General features: G+C 38.7%; 1 protein-coding gene across 1 annotated transcript in view; it reads right to left on the bottom strand.

Moving 5' to 3' along the window:
* Positions 1–6,307, bottom strand: part of LOC115209491 (mucin-17-like) — a 178,771-nt gene extending 172,464 nt beyond the window's left edge. The window contains exon 1 of the mRNA XM_036501104.1: positions 6,193–6,307. Coding sequence (XP_036356997.1) covers positions 6,193–6,238 — 46 coding nt within the window. The 5' untranslated portion in view covers positions 6,239–6,307. The remainder of the gene's footprint in view (positions 1–6,192) is intronic.
* Between the last annotated feature and the right edge of the window lie 7,963 nt (positions 6,308–14,270).

The following is a 14,270-nucleotide window of genomic DNA, read 5'->3' as shown; positions in this document are numbered from 1 at the left end:
GAGTACCACAGAGGTTTTGGAACTTTACCTTTTGAACGACAGATTTTTAAAATAATTTTTTGTAACCAAACACTTTCAAACTTCGGACAATGGTAGAATGTGTCATATAAAACATCCCAAGAATATTTTTGTCAGACCCGATATAAGACATCCTGAATGTCAGATAAAACTTCTTTTGGTATTTCTAGATCAATGAAATACAACATCAATCACATGCTGGCAATAAAAATAATTAGATTAAAGGGAGAGTTAGTGATAAATAAGAAGGGGAAATTAGGACAGGCATTCCAACAAAATTACAAGCAGCAAAAATGGCTCTTGGCAGTTTCTTCAACGAAAATTACGAAGGTTTCATCGTAATAGTTAAGACACGCTACCTAAAACACGAAGGAACGAAAATTGTTTGGTGGCCTTCAGGGGCGTAGCGCGACAAGAAAGCCACAATTCGTCCCTTGGCGTACCAAAACGATGTGTGCTGCTTTCTAGCAGTATTTTAGTTAACTGTTCAGGATGGCTGATGAACCAGAAAAAGTAGAGGACCTCAATGCCTACTTTGGTGTGTCCGAGGTCCCGACCGAAGATGCGGAGTAACACGTAAAGCCGATAACAGCACCTGAAATGTATGTAGTAGTAAGTGGTTGTGTGGGGCGCAAATCGCTTGGTTTGGATGGTCTAACCTACGAGCTTTACGCTTATATGCCAGACTTGTTCGGAGATATCGTGGTAGACCTCTACTGAAGCTGGCAGCAGAACGTTGATAATTCCTAGTTCTGGAAGATGCGAAATGGTGGTGCTACTGAAAAAAGACCCTAAGAAGGGTGACACAGTTGATAACTTCTGATCCATAACTACTAAATATCAAGTTTAGGATGTTGGTCAAGGTGTAAATGATAAGTTTATCGTTTAAAGTATGGTCGAGAAAACGCAAACAACCTCCACCTCAAGCGATACATCGTAGAGATAGAGTAACAAATCTAGCCTCAGTGAGGCTCTGATGAAAGCTTTCGATATGATTGGTCATCGTTACTAGGAGGTTGTTTTCATTGCAATCAGCCTCGACCGCGTCTTTGGAGGCTGAATCACTTTAATGCACTGCAGTATGTACTCAGCGGTCAGATTAACAGCAAATCGAAACCGTTTCAAATCATACGCTCGGTCCGTTAAAGGTGTCGTCTCTCATCCCTTCTGTATATGCTGACGCTTGAGCCACTTCTATAGAAGCTGAATTCTTGAAGGACTGGGAGTGCAGCAGAACCACGCTAGCATATACGTCATTGTAATAGTAGTGGGCACCACGGAAATCGATTAATACAAGGCTCTGACAGAGGGAAATATCAACTTTTAAGTTTAAAATTCGTCATGTGACTTGAGACTAAACGAACATTGACTTGAAGAAGTGCTGAATTATAGAAAAAGGATAAGGGCGTTCACAAACGAATTTTAAACTTAAAAAATGAACGATTATAAATAAAACGATGAGTCGTTAGATGATCCACAATCAAAACTGAGCTTTATTTTATAATTTTGGGCACATTTATTAAAACAGTCATAGAAAGGGGTGAATAAATGGAAGAAATAAGTCAAGCCTTTGTTTCATTGAATGATATTGTTAGATTGACCGCGGAACATTGTCAAAATATGGCTTCGGCACCAGAATAAAATAGGCATCCTGCCACTAATGTTTGTATTCAAAGATTAGTTGAAAACCAGCAGGAATGAAATTATTGCAATGAGTTCTGAAGGTGTTAATGAAATCATTGTTTTTAATTATAAGACAATCCAACCCATGCCAGTATGGAAAGCAGACGTTAAACGACGACGACGACGACGATGAGGATGATGTCGTGTAATGGTGTAATTACTCTAAGAATTCTTCTGCCGGGTGAGGTTTTCTGAAACTTGACTCACAGAACCCTATCTACAATCAACAATGAGTAAAGACCGGTGATGTAGGCTGGCTGCATTTGTTATTGAGAAAATTTAATAGCGTTCGACATGAGCTTAAAAGAAACCGTTGCGAAGGAATAGACAGGGAAAGTAAATATTTAGGTAGGGAAAATAAGTCTGTCACTAATTATCTTATTTAATTTCTTTTAATATTACAGTGTCCTATGAGTTGCAGCAACCGTTATTAGCTACTTCCTTTAATAATATAAGTTGTACTACATACAACATTGTAACTCATAGCCAATGAAATTGATAACCAGACCAAGTTAGGTACGAAAAGAAAGAATAGAGGAGTTCGTTATTGGTTAATAATGTTTCAAGTCATATTATTGCATGTTTAGCGAATAGCTTCCTAGATTCTAAGCCAGGATTAGAAATGTCCTTTTTATTGTTCTCTGCGTTTACACTCAGAAATTTATGGACGGGAACTGTTAAATATAGATAAGTTCTATTCTTTAACTGGCTATTTCAAGACAAACTTAGGTCAAAACAGGTAAGAGATGGAAAACCCTTTGTTTAGTCTGACCTAATTTAGTACGAAAAAATATAAATACGGAACACAAATTCGGTTCTTTCTCTTTCGTTTCGCCCCTGACCCAAAGGAGCATTTCACATATGGCTTGTCTCCACACGACTACGCAACCTCCACCCTCTTTACTTGACTAAATTCTTTTTTACCCTTTCCCTCTCCTTCTATCATCTGTTCTTCTAGCAGTCACTCACAGATGAAGTTAACTACCTACAGAATGGATAACGGAACTCCAAATAATCTGTAAATAATCTCGATGAAGTTGTAACTTATATTGTAAACTGGTGGAGACCTGACATAGTGATTTGGAATAGAGAAGAGAAACTGTTTAGCTGTGGAAATCAGCTGTCCAAATGATGTTACCATAAAGCTAAAGATCAGCTTTAAGAAAAATAAAAATACTTACGCTAAGCTACTGAGAAGTCTACAGTTACACTATCCAGATTAAAAGTCCAAGTCTATACCTGTAATTATTGAGGCATTGGAACATGTAACACGCTGCTGTAGCATCAATCTTGAGAAATTAGTCTTCCCAAATGTAGAGAGAGAGGGGGGATCAAAGGAGATAGATAGGAAGTCTACAGATCCAAGTCATCACAGGAACTGTAAAAATCTGTAAAACTTTCCAAAAGTTTATCATATAAGTATATATGAACATGTCTAGACATGCAACTATATGCATGGGAATACATACATAAATCTGCACATATACATACAAAAGTACCCTGTTAATGTTGATGAAATTCCAATGAAGGAGCCTTGGATCTAGATTACAAACTGACTCTTTCTCTATTGGAAGAAATCTTCAAATAAAACTGAATAATGACATACATACATACATACATACATACATACATACATACATACATACATACATACATACATACATACATACATACATACATACATACATACGTCTGTCAAGTGTAAGCATAACAGGCTGGATATCGTTGTTCAGAACAGACAAGAAAAAGTATGTACCGTCATAGAGGTCAGCTGTCCTGCTGATACTCTCTCTTTACTCTTTTACTTGTTTCAGTCATTTGACTGCGGCCATGCTGGAGCACCGCCTTTAGTCGAGCAAATCGACCCCGGGACTTATTCTTTGTAAGTCCAGTACTTATTCTATCGGTCTCTTTTGCCGAACCGCTAAGTTACGGGGACGTAAACACACCAGCATCGGTTGTCAAGCAATGCTAGGGGGACAAACACAGACACACACACACACACACACACACACACACACACACACACACATATATATATATATATATATATATATATATATATATATATATATATATATACATATATACGACAGGCTTCTTTCAGTTTCCGTCTGTCAAATCCACTCACAAGGCATTGGTCGGCCCGGGGCTATAGCAGAAGACACTTGCCCAAGATGTCACGCAGTGGGACTGAACCTGGAACCATGTGGTTGGTTAGCAAGCTACTTACCACACAGCCACTCCTGCGCCTATACTGATGTGAATATCTCTTTGAAAATCAAGGAGAAAGGAAATAAATGTGGACAACTGTTTCGAAACTGCCAGCTTCTATGTCCGGATTACAAATTTACATTTATACGAAGCACTTGGTTTTGTAAGTAAATGCCTAACTGTTAGTCTAGATAAGCTTGGATTTTCAGAAAAAGAAATCAACCAACTGATTCGCACATTACAAATACAATGTGTAAGCGGAACAGTAAAACTAGGCAAGACTTTTCTCAGGTTTAAAATGTAACGTTACTTTCGTTCATTCCAAGAAGAATTTAAATAATTTAATACAGAAGAGATATACATACATAACATCGTCATAATGTTAAAGATTTATAACTGTATTTCTTGGGGTACTTGATTATGGAAGCAACTACATCACTGCCAAACTTAAGAAACTAAGCTTCAATGAACCAGAAAGGAAAGAGCAAATAAAGACGTTAAAATAACAGACCATTAATGAAACAGAAAATATATAAAATATTCTAGTCGTTTAGCAGGTAGTAGATACATATAAACGCATTTACATGTACATGTGATACAAGTAAAAGAAAGGCAAAGAAAAAAAATATGTATATATATATATATAAGTGAAAGCGTATGGCTCAGTGGTTAAGGTGTTGCACTCACGATTGCGAGATCGTGGGTTCGATTCTCAGATCGGGCGTTGTGTTGTGCTCTTGTGCACTTCATTTCACTTTGTTTTGCGATCATTTCGTCATCTGACATGTACAGGTAATGTCGATTTGATGGAGGAAGTGGGCTTACTTGTACACAAACATTTGCTCATTATAAACAAACCATCTGCAAGGTTGTTCGATCAGAAATTGTCGAACCCTCATACGTCGTCTAACGACGGGAGAGTCCATCATGTGTACATATATATATATATATTATATATATATATATTATATATATATATATTAATATATATATATATATATATATACATATATATACATATTATATATAATATATATATATAATATATATATATATATATATATTATATATATATATATATAGGGAGAATTCACAAAAAAAACAAAAGACGAAGATAGGTGGTATAGACAACAAACATGTATTAGTTTCACGCTCTGGAAGATATGTATGTATGTATGTATGTATGTATGTATGTATGTATGTATGTATGTATGTATGTATGTGTGTGTGTATGTATGTATGTATGTATGTATGTGTGTGTGTGTATGTGTGTGTGTATGTGTGTGTGTATGTATGTTGTATGTATGTAATGTATGTATGTATGTATGTATGTATGTATGTATGTATGCACATGTACTCATACAGCTTCGAAAGATCCTGCAACAAAAGCCTAGACACTGATAATAACCAGCTTAATTCAACAACATAAGATCATATATATAAATCCATACACCCTAATATATACACGCATTTACATATATATATATATATATATCGAGTGAGAGAGAGGGGGGATAGAAAGAGATAGATAGATAGATAGATAGATAGATAGATAGATAGATAGATAGATAGATAGATAGATAGATAGATAGATAGATAGATAGATAGATAGAGACATCTCAAAAGCAAATAGATACGGCCTCATCTTACCGTTTCATGTCTACAAACTCTATGTAGTACTTCAAATTCGTTAATGTATTGTGCACACGGCATGCCTACTGAGTTCTAGGTTAAAAGCATCAATGTCAGACATTATTTTGTCTAAAAATGAATCTTAGAACGGATGATATCTATTTACTTTTGATATATATCTGTATAACGGAAACCATGATACTTATATTGTTATACTTCGGGATGGTAATTTTTTTGCCAAATAAACACACGCACTATATATTCGTTCATCACTTTAGCTTTATTATTGGACTTGTTTTTGTGTCCTTCATCTTAAATCTTTCGTTACATATTGAAGAGGTCACAGGATGAGTGACGAAATATTTAAGACAAAGGACACAGAATAAGAACAATAATAATGCCGAAGAAGGATGAACGTATATTGCGTGTGTTTATTAGGCAAAAGAACACAAAATGATCATCCCGAAATATAACATGGAACATGACGCTTATATTTTGTTCATATATGAATACAATTACCGGACTGGGTCAAATACAGAAACGTAAATGACGGTGTTCCAGCATTGCCGCGACCATCTGGCCGGGAGAATTAAAACGTAAAGATGCATAAATGTCATACAAAAACCCATACAATATATACTTTACCTGATAGTGTTATCAGTATTAACCAATTCAAATTTTTAAAATTCATCATGGAGTTTTCTTGCTTTTGTCTTTTACGTCTCTTCAATCGTAAAGATCATATCCAGTCTGTTTCAAATGACATCTGACAATCCGTCAATGCCTATTTGCAGCTTTTGATACACACGTCTGTCTGTGTGTGGAGGTGGCGTGCATGTAGGTATGAATGAATGTATGTATGTCTGTGTGTGTATATATATATATATATAGAGAGAGAGAGAGAGATAGATAGATAAAGAGAGAGAAAGAGGGGTGGAGAAAGATTGATAGATAGATAGATAGATAGATAGATAGATAGATAGATAGATAGATAGATAGATAGATAGATAGATAGATAGATAGATAGATAGATAGATAGACAATTGTCTCTAGCTTGTTCTATTTATTCTTCTCTTGTCTTTTCTTCTTGATATTGGGCGTGTTCCTCTTGCAGCGCCTCCAAACGATAATGATTTTGTCATTTCCAATGCGGAAGCTCCGAATGGATTCTATCAGCTGACAATTACTAGTTAAGAAGCTTCTGCAGTTTCACCTGTGTCATTGATGTTTCCTTGTAAAATTATTACGTATGCCTCACGGATCTCTGCACGTGGGTGTATGTACGGGTGTATGTGCACGTCAGTGTGTACGTGTATGTGCACGTGCATGCGTGTGTTCGTGTGTGTCTATGTATGTGTTTTAATTTTTTTAGTATTGAATATTGACTGTGTGAATATTCATCGATTGAAACGTCGAATTGATAGTTTATACAAAATGCTTCCCGAGTGTGAATGCGTGTGTTTTTGAAAGTACATGTGTGTGTGTGTGTGTCTCTGTGTGTGTGTGTGTGTGTGTGTGTGTGTATATATATATATATAATATATATATATATATATATAATATATATATATATATATATATATATATATATATATACACACACACGTATGTGTGTGTGAGTATATATGTGTGTGTGATTATATGTGTGTGTGAGTATATGTGTGTTGAGTATATGTGTGTGTGTGAGTGTGTGTGTGTGTGTGTGTGAGTATATGTGCGTATGTGAGTGTTGTGTGTGTGTGTGTGTGTATGATTATATGTATGTATGTGAGTGAGGGGGGGAGGCGCTCAATCTTGAAATGTCTCACCAAGTCATAAAATATAATAGTTGCTTAGTTTTTTGTTTTCTTTTGTGTTTCATTGATTTTTTTTCTTTAACAATGTTTAATCAGTTGGAAGGAATGCTTTTAAAACACGGATCCTCTGCACGAATGTCTGTGCTATTTTATCAACTTGTGGTTTGCGTGTTGTTGTTGTTGTCGTTGTTGTTGTATCCTATTTCACGGAGCAGCCCAGGATATCTACGTAAAGCAACACTCACCAATATTTCAAAGATGAAACAGTTGTCGTTTGACCGGCTGAGAGGAAATTGCTGCAGTTTCAATAACAATAAATAATGTGATACCGCCGACGGCGATGACATCCCTAATATGATGATGATGATGATGATGATGATAATGACGATTATGGTGGTGGTGGTGGTGGTGGTGGTGGTGAGGTTGGTGATCGGAGTGAGGTGGGATGGAATGTGCATGTGCCGATGTCAAGCATTTTTTTTTTGATGCTCTAAAAATGCAGGCAACACACAACCCTGATGATGATGATGATGATGATGATGATGACGACGACGACGACGACGATGATGATGGTGGTGGTGGAAGCCATAGTGGCCATAGTGGTCATGGTGATGGAGGTGATGGCGACCATGGTGGTGGTAGTGGGGTTGGTGATCGGCGTGGGGTGGAATGTGCATGTGCCGATGTCAAGCATTTTTCTGATGCTCTAAAAATGCAGGCAACACACAACCCTGATGATGATGATGATGATGATGATGACGATGATGATGATGATGGTGGTGGTGGTGGTGATGGTGGTGGTGGTGGCCATGGTGGTGGAGGTGATGGCGACCATGGTGGTGGTAGTGGGGTTGGTGATCGGCGTGGGGTGGAATGTGCATGTGCCGATGTCAAGCATTTTTTCTGATGCTCTAAAGATGCTGCCAATACACAACCCTGATGATGATGATGATGATGATGATGGTGGTGGTGGTGGTGGTGGTGGTGGTGGCGGTGGCGGCGGTGGTGGTGGTAGTGGTGGTGGTGGTGGTGGTGGTAGTGATGGCGACGATGACAGTAACAGCATTAACAACAACAACAATAATAATGATAATATTTCATTTTATTGACCACAGGGTTCCATGGCATTGAGAACAAACAAAAAGACAAAATATAAACACAAAAAAATTGAGGATTTCATCGAATAAAATCAAGAGAAAACATTATAACAATAGAGAATTTCATTAAGAAAAGTCCTTCAAATATGAGAAAGGCCACATTAGATAATTGGAGGGAACCTCTCCTTCTACGCACGCACGCATGCACACACACACACACAGACACACACACACACACACACACACAACACAGAAGCCCAGATTATTTTACCACATTCAAGACGTCAAAAGTGCCTTCTCCTTGCTTCTTTCCTCCTACTTAGAAAAGGTTGGGGCACGTGGCCCAGTGGTTAGAGCAGCAGACTCGCGGTCGAGAGATCGAGGGTTCGGATCTCAGACCGGGCGATGTGTGTGTTTATGAGCGAAACACCTAAGCTCAACGCGGCTCCAGCAGAAGGTAATGGCGAACTTCTGCTGACTCTTTCGCCACAACTTTCTCTCACTCTTTCCTCCTGCATCTTGCAGCTTACCTGCGACGGACCGGCGTCCCGTCCATGTGGGGAACCTATACGCCTAGGAAACCGAGTAACAGGCCCTTATGAGCCAGACATGGCTCGAGAAGGAACAAACAAAAAAACTTAGAAAAGCACACTCGGAATAAGCCTATTTCAGTTTCACTAATCTGGCCACTTCTCTCACCCACCTTTTGTTGAACACACAAGAAGGCAGAATTTCCTTCTCTACTCTCACCTTTGTACTGTGGCCAATAGAAACGATTAACCATTTCCTCTATTTAATATCAGTGGAATTTGAACTCAGAACTTATATATTTCTTTATTACCTACAAGGGGCTAAACATAGAGGGGACAAACAAGGACAGACAAACGGATTAAGTCGATTACATCGACCCCAGTGCGTAACTGGTACTTAATTTATCGACCCCGAAAGGATGAAAAACAAAGTCGACCTCGGCGGAATTTGAACTCAGAACATAACGGCAGACAAAATATCGCTAGGCATTTCGCCCGGCGTGCTACCGTTTCTGCCAGCTCGCCGACATTTTACCTATTCTGCCAATCCATCGCATATTTACTACTAATAATCCTTTCTGCTACAGGTACAGGGCATAAAATTTGTAGGGAGTGGATGAGTCGCTTATATCGACCCCCAGTATTCCACCGTTACTTAATTTATCGACCCCGAAAGGATGACAGGCAAAGTCGACCTCAGCGGAATTTGAACTCAGAACGTAGCGACGGGCGAAATAACGCTAAGCATTTCGGCCGGCGTGTTAACGATTGTGCCAGCTCACCGCCTTATATTTACTACTAATAACGGCTTCATACTTTTACACACCATGTCAGAAATTTTGAGGGAAGGGTCTAGTTGATATTATCGACTTCAGTACTTAACTGGCACGTGATTTTATCAACTCCGAAGGAATGAAAGACAACGTTTGACCTTGGCAGGATATGAACATAAAGAGCCGGAACAAATACTGCTTCTAGTAGTAGTAGTAGTAGTAGTAGTGGTGGTGGTGGTGGTGGTGGTGGTAGTTGTAGTGATTGTTGTTGTTGATGATGATGATGTTGTTATGGGTGGGTGTTCTGTTAGCATTGCTATTGTTGCCACTATTGCTGTTTGTTTATCGCAATTACATATCAGTTCTCGATTCGTCCGAGTGTTGTTAGGTTTTCTTTAAAACACAACAAAAAAAAAAGAAAGGAATATGCCACTCCAGACCCACCACAACGACAGCCAATCAAGCGTGTGGAATCAAGCGTGAAAAGGTATCGATCATACGTGACATGACAGCTATATTACTTTCGTCATGCATTTAATGTCCTCATTGTGTGTGTGTGTGTGTGGTGTGTGTGTGTGTGGTGTGTGTGTGTGAGAGAGAGAGAGTGTGTGTGTGAGTGTGTGTGTGTGTGTGTGTGCGTGTGTGTGTGTGTGTGTGTGTGTGTGTGTGTGTGTGTGTGTGTGTGTGTGTGTGTGTGTGTGTGTGTGTGTGAGTATGTGTGTGAGTTTCATAATAACAGTTTTCAAAAAAAACCTACGGAAATCTTTACACACCCACATACAAACTCTCTCTCTCTTTCTCTGTCTCTCTCTCACTGTCTTTCTCTCCCTTTCTCACTCTTTCCTTATATTTCTTTCATTCACTCTTTTTTCTCTCCTTTCCCCACTTTCCCCCTCTCTCCTTTTGTTTCAGGTTGTTCTTCAAGACATTTGCATAGCTCTCTCTTACCCGTGTTTGCTTGCTTGCTTACTTTTTTTAAAAAGATGCATTGCAAGTTTAGAGAGGCCGCTCCAAGCGTACATATCTGGATAACTTGTTATATTTACTTTACTTTACATGATTATGATCTTACGTTGACTTTCAAGTCTTTCTCAGTTATCTTCCTTTAGGCTGTTTCCAAAGTTTTATTTTTGTTTCTCTATTATTAATTTTACTCGAGTCTCTATCTTAGTTGAAACTGATGGATAAAGAAATCAAACTACATAAACAAAGAGCAGCAAGACCATTAAGAAATTAAATAAGACTGACATACTGCACACACTTGCACGGAATCGAATAGTAAGACCATTACGCAGACCAATTAAACGACTCTTATTTTTTCGTGTCTTGGATGACTTAGCTCTGACTTGCAAACGTCGTGTTTCGCGGTGATGAAAGTCGATGACATTTTCACCGCTGTCATTACAGCTGTTATATGCTTTATCTAGTCGCCACTTTTAATTTACTGACTAGTGCCCCTTATAACCTATTGTTCCCTATCGCTTCTTCTTTGCTACACCAAATTCAACTTATTCTGATAGCTTTCTTTAAAGAGAACCACGTTCAATGTCCATACCTGAACGTCCTGTCTTTGTTGACTGTGCAGATCAGAAACTTGTATTCTGTATGTTCGACTATTTTTATTATATATATGTATATATTACATGTTATACATACATATTAACACTTTACAGTATACTTTATATATATATATTATATATATATATATATATATATATATATATATACATCGTTATCGCCATATTAATATGGCATTCTTATAGATATAAGTAATGACAGCAGTGAAAATGTCATCGACTTTCATCACCGCGAAACACGACGTTTGCAAGTCAGAGCTAAGTCATCCGAGACACAGAGTAGTCAGTGAAGGTTTTGGGCTACCTTGTCGTGTCTGCGCTTGCAATCTCTCTGCGTAAGACTTTCACAAGCACTAATAATTTGAATCACGTTTTCAACCCTCTTCCCACTCATACTCTTGTTGAACTACATAAATAAAAGATTGTAGTGGGCAGATCAGCCAGAAATCGCACAGGTTTACGCAACTGGTGAACATCTGTGCAAACACCTTAGCCACGGAAATTGTTATTACCTTCTTTGTTCGCGTCCTTCCTCAGCAGTCCCACCACTTCCCAGCTAACACATCCGGGAATGTTCCAAGCCTGCTTCCAATTGTGAGGGATGCACTTGTATAGTATGTATCCATAAAACCTGTATGGCATACCATCCACGTACATTGATTTAATTTACACAACCTCACGCCATTAACGGAAGATGGGGAGTTGCAACACTTTATTTCTAACGAGGGCTGATGCTGGTCTTCGATATATACATTAAAATCAACTGCCTCCCATCCTCCACTACACCCGGTCCGGTAAACTTTGGTTGAAAAACTGCACTCACTTGCACGGAATCGAATAGTAAGACCATTACGGCCTGTCAAAGACCTAACGGTGGTTTTGTTTCTGCATAGCATTTTTGCCACACAGACTCTTATTTTTTCGTGTCTTGGATGACTTGGCTCTGACTTGCAAACGTCGTGTTTCGCGGTGATGAAAGTCGATGACATTTTCACCGCTGTCATTACAGCCGTTATATGCTTTATCTAGTCGCCACCTTTAATTTACTAACTAGTGCCCCTTATAACCTATTGTTCTCTATCGCTTCTTCTTTGCTACACTAAATTCAACTTATTCTGATAGCTTTCTTTTAAGAGAATCACGTTCAGTGTCCATACCTGAACGTCCTGTCTTTGTTGACTGTGCAGATCAGAAACTTGTATTCTGTATGTTCGACTAACAAAATTGTGGACATTACCCCTAACCACCTATCTAACAAATGATCGATCGTGATGTGATCTAGATGAAGTCCATATTAACACATTCAAGAAATCCAGTCAGTACTGAAGAGACAGTTGGAATTGCCTGAGTAGTTTTGCAGGGCTTTTACACCCCACTTTCTATCGGCTACTCCTTTATAATTCTAGCGCATATCTAAAATGCCTTTCCAGTTGTCTACAAATGCTGATGGGCGGGACGATTCCAAGCGTGAATCTAGTCACATGACTATATTTGACCACCTACCCAATTGGGGATGGCACTATTCTGAAGGCATTACCTTTACTGCTGTTCACGTTTAGTACCACCAACTTATCATCCGAGTCCAGGAAAATCGTCCGTGTCTCGAGATCTAAACTTTTCCGAAACAATATTGCAACTTCCACTTGATCTGGGCAGACCGAAAGATACGTATATCTCGTAGTCATGGAGAAAGTGTACGTAATCGCGCGTTCCGGAAATTTCATCGGTAACATCTACATCTCCTTACCTGATGTCGCTAAGAAGTACTTAAGCCTTCAGACCAACCCCAGACTACCAAAACCGATTCTCGGTTTTCAGGTGTCGAGCAACCAATTCTCAGTATTGATATGTTGGGAGGAGAGTTAGTAGAGGAGGTCAGTTACCGTATATTAGGTCAACCAAGGAAATCAGTTCTCTAGGTACTTTAAAGTTCCTCTGCAATACTGCATAGACCATTTTCACTTTGGAAGCCTCCACGGCATGAGGAAATTTCAAAGGCAATTATCTGGAGATTTCTTTGCCTGTTACTCATCAAAAGTCTGTCGGCTGCTTTCTTTAACAGGAGTTGGCTGATACTTTCCCCTCCTCTGTATTTCTCTGTTCTGCTTCACATACTCCGTCAACTCATCGCTCTTCCTTCAAAGAAAGAAGTTAGGTGAGTTTGTGCTTTTTGTTAGAATTGTTGTTGTCGACGTCGTTGCTGCTGCTGTTTGTGCCTAGATGCTTTTGTTGTGGTAGGTATGGGTTTGGTTGTTTCTATTGTCTATGCTATTTTTGTAGCGATGGTGGCTGTAGCGGTAGGTGACTGGATTGCAGCCTTTGGGGGAGCGTGGGGAGGGGGAGTCGACTTCTCTATTTTTTTAAGGGGCAATGATCATTGGTAATCTTTTCCTCTTTATTCCCACGACTTGCCATGGTTCCGCATCCACTTCCTAGTTTTTTTTTTATATGAAGAGTCGCAAAGGAGAGCTCGTGTGACGCGGAGGAAAGCTGAGATACATCTGCGTATGAGAATGTGTGTACGCGCATGTATATAATCGTGTTTATGTTTACTTGACAGAACAATATTCTGAGGATTTCCTTTGTTGGTGGAATTGGCGGTACTCTTCTGTCAGCTAATGAAGATGATGATTACAACGACGACTACAAAGACGACGACAAGGAGGAGGAGTTTAACATCGCCCCAACATAAAGTTGTAAAAAGATCCTTCAAAATATTCTGTATGTTTCACAAGACGGAGTTTCTTTTACCACGATACTTGCAGCCAATATCAACAACATATATAGCAACTGAAAGTCGTTTGTCTTCTCAAAATACACCAGTACACACAAAAATACTGTAACATCCAATGACAAGATACAAAGAAAATGAGTGTTAACGTGGATCTAAATTTCTTCAAAGAAGAACTTAAATATATATCAAACAAAAATGCATATATACTTAACTCGA

This window comes from Octopus sinensis, linkage group LG3, assembly GCF_006345805.1.
Source record: "Octopus sinensis linkage group LG3, ASM634580v1, whole genome shotgun sequence".
NCBI lineage: Eukaryota > Metazoa > Mollusca > Cephalopoda > Octopoda > Octopodidae > Octopus > Octopus sinensis.
The sequence above is the reverse complement of the archived record's forward strand: the minus strand, read 5'-3'. Positions and strand labels throughout refer to the sequence as shown.